At 52.4% G+C, this 2,088-nt stretch overlaps 1 protein-coding gene across 1 annotated transcript; it reads right to left on the bottom strand.

The window, feature by feature from the left end:
* Positions 1-315: 315 nt before the first annotated feature.
* LOC130962425 (uncharacterized) lies at positions 316-1,875 on the bottom strand. The gene has a single exon (XM_057888644.1). It carries the CDS (start codon positions 1,873-1,875, stop codon positions 316-318), a length of 1,560 nt encoding a protein of 519 aa, XP_057744627.1.
* Between the last annotated feature and the right edge of the window lie 213 nt (positions 1,876-2,088).

The following is a 2,088-nucleotide window of genomic DNA, read 5'->3' as shown; positions in this document are numbered from 1 at the left end:
TGTTCGGTAAGACCAGAGAACCGATGCTAGTTCGTCGGCCCAAGCACCCTTTTTGTTGTCCAATCTCTTTTTTAGCCCTGAAAGGATAACCCTGTTGGCGGACTCCACTTGTCCGTTCGTCTGAGGGTGTTCTACCGAAGAGAACCTTTGTTTTACACCCAGGCCGCTGAGAAATTCCGTGAACTTTTTGTCGGTAAACTGTGTGCCGTTGTCCGAGATGACGACTTCCGGTATCCCGAACCGCGTTATTACCTGCCTCCACATGAATTTCCTGCAGTTGGCCGAGGATATGCTAGCTAGGGGCTCAGCTTCTATCTATTTGGTATAGTAATCAATTGCGACTATGAGATACTTGACTTGCCCAGGGCCGACCGGGAAAGGCCCCAAGAGGTCGACTCCCCACTGAGCGAATGGCCGAGAGGTCGTTAGCAGACTTAACTCGGAGGCCGGCGCTCTGGCAAAGTTGGCGTTCTGTTGGCACTTTACGCACTTTTTGACAAACTCTTTGGAATCTGCCACCATCGACGGCCAGTAGTACCCGGCCCGGATTAGTTTCCTTGCTAGGGCTTTGCCTCCGATGTGATGCCCACAGCAGCCCTCGTGGACTTCTCTGAGGACGTAGTCCGTCTGATCGGGGTGCAGGCACTTTAATAGGGGTTGGCTGAGCCCTTTCCTGAACAGCTGTCCTTGGATGACGGCGTATTTGGCCGCTTCTCTTCTTAATTTCGCCGCATCCTTTTCATCACCAGGGACTTGGCCGTGTTCTAGGAAGTTGGTGATGGGGTCTAGCCATGAAGAACTTAGGGTTGTCATGTGTAGTGCGATTGCTGGTTCTCTTGTCATGCCTTGGATGAGAGACCGGTTCCCCTCGCCTGGCTTTGTGCTGGCCAACTTTGATAGAAGGTCTGCCCGTGTGTTCCTTTCTCTGGGTACGTGTTGGACTGTGACTTCTTCGAATTTTTGGCTCAAGCTTTTAACCTTTTTCAAGTACTTCTGTAGCAAGGGGTCCTTGGCTTGGTAGCTGCCGTTTACTTGGGAAGTGACGACTTGGGAATCGCTGCACACTTCCAGTCTCCTTGCGCCGACCTCTGCCGCTAGGGCCAAGCCTCCTATGAGGGCTTCGTATTCTTCTTGGTTGTTCAAGATGGGGAACTCGAACCTAACCGACTGTTCGTATACGACCCCAATCGGGCTTTCCAGGATAATTCCGGCACCTCCGAAGGTCTGGTTGGAGGCTCCGTCCACATGGAGCTTCCACCGTGTACCCATGTCTTCGCCTGAGTCTCCTGTTACTTCAACCAAAAAATCCGCCATGGCCTGCGCCTTAACGGCTTGCCGGGGCTCGTACCGTATGTCATATTGAGAGAGTTCGATGGACCAAGTCATCATTCTTCCCGCCAAATCGGGTTTCTGGAGAACTTGCCGGATCCCTTGGTCCGTTCTGACGACAACTTGGTGACTTTGGAAGTACTGTTTTAACCTTCTCGAGGAAGTTAGAAGTGCTAAGGCTAGCTTTTCCAACTTGCTATATCTTAATTCTGCTCCTTGCAGGGCCCTGCTTATGAAGTAGACTGGTTGTTGGGCTTTCCCGTCCTCCCGTACCAGTACTGCGGCCAGGGCCTCGCTTGTTATAGCGAGGTATAGGTATAGTGGTTCCCCTTCCCTTGGCTTCCCAAGAACGGGAGGTGCCGCCAGGATTTCTTTGAAGTGTTGAAAGGCTTCTTCGCAAGCGGGTGTCCACTCAAACGCCATCCCTTTCTTCATGAGGTTAAAAAATGGCAGGGCCTTCGTCGCCGATGCTCCGAGAAACCGGGAGAGTGAGGTCAACCGTCCTGCCAACCTCTGGACGTCCTTGATACAACCCGGGCTCTTCATCTGGAGTATTGCTTGGCATTTCTCCGGGTTAGCTTCTACCCCTCTCTGAGTTATCATAAACCCCAGGAACTTGCCGGCTTCCATGGCGAAGGCGCACTTGAGGGGGTTCAGCCTCATACCGTGTTGTCGGAGGGACGCAAATACACTTGCCAGGTCGTTTAAGAGGTTGTCGGGTCGTGTTGTTTTTGCCAGGATGTCGTCCACGTAAACTTC

This window comes from Arachis stenosperma, chromosome 2 (genome assembly GCF_014773155.1).
Source record: "Arachis stenosperma cultivar V10309 chromosome 2, arast.V10309.gnm1.PFL2, whole genome shotgun sequence".
Lineage (NCBI taxonomy): Eukaryota > Viridiplantae > Streptophyta > Magnoliopsida > Fabales > Fabaceae > Arachis > Arachis stenosperma.
Note: the sequence above shows the minus strand (reverse complement) of the source record. Positions and strands in the feature narration are given on the sequence as shown.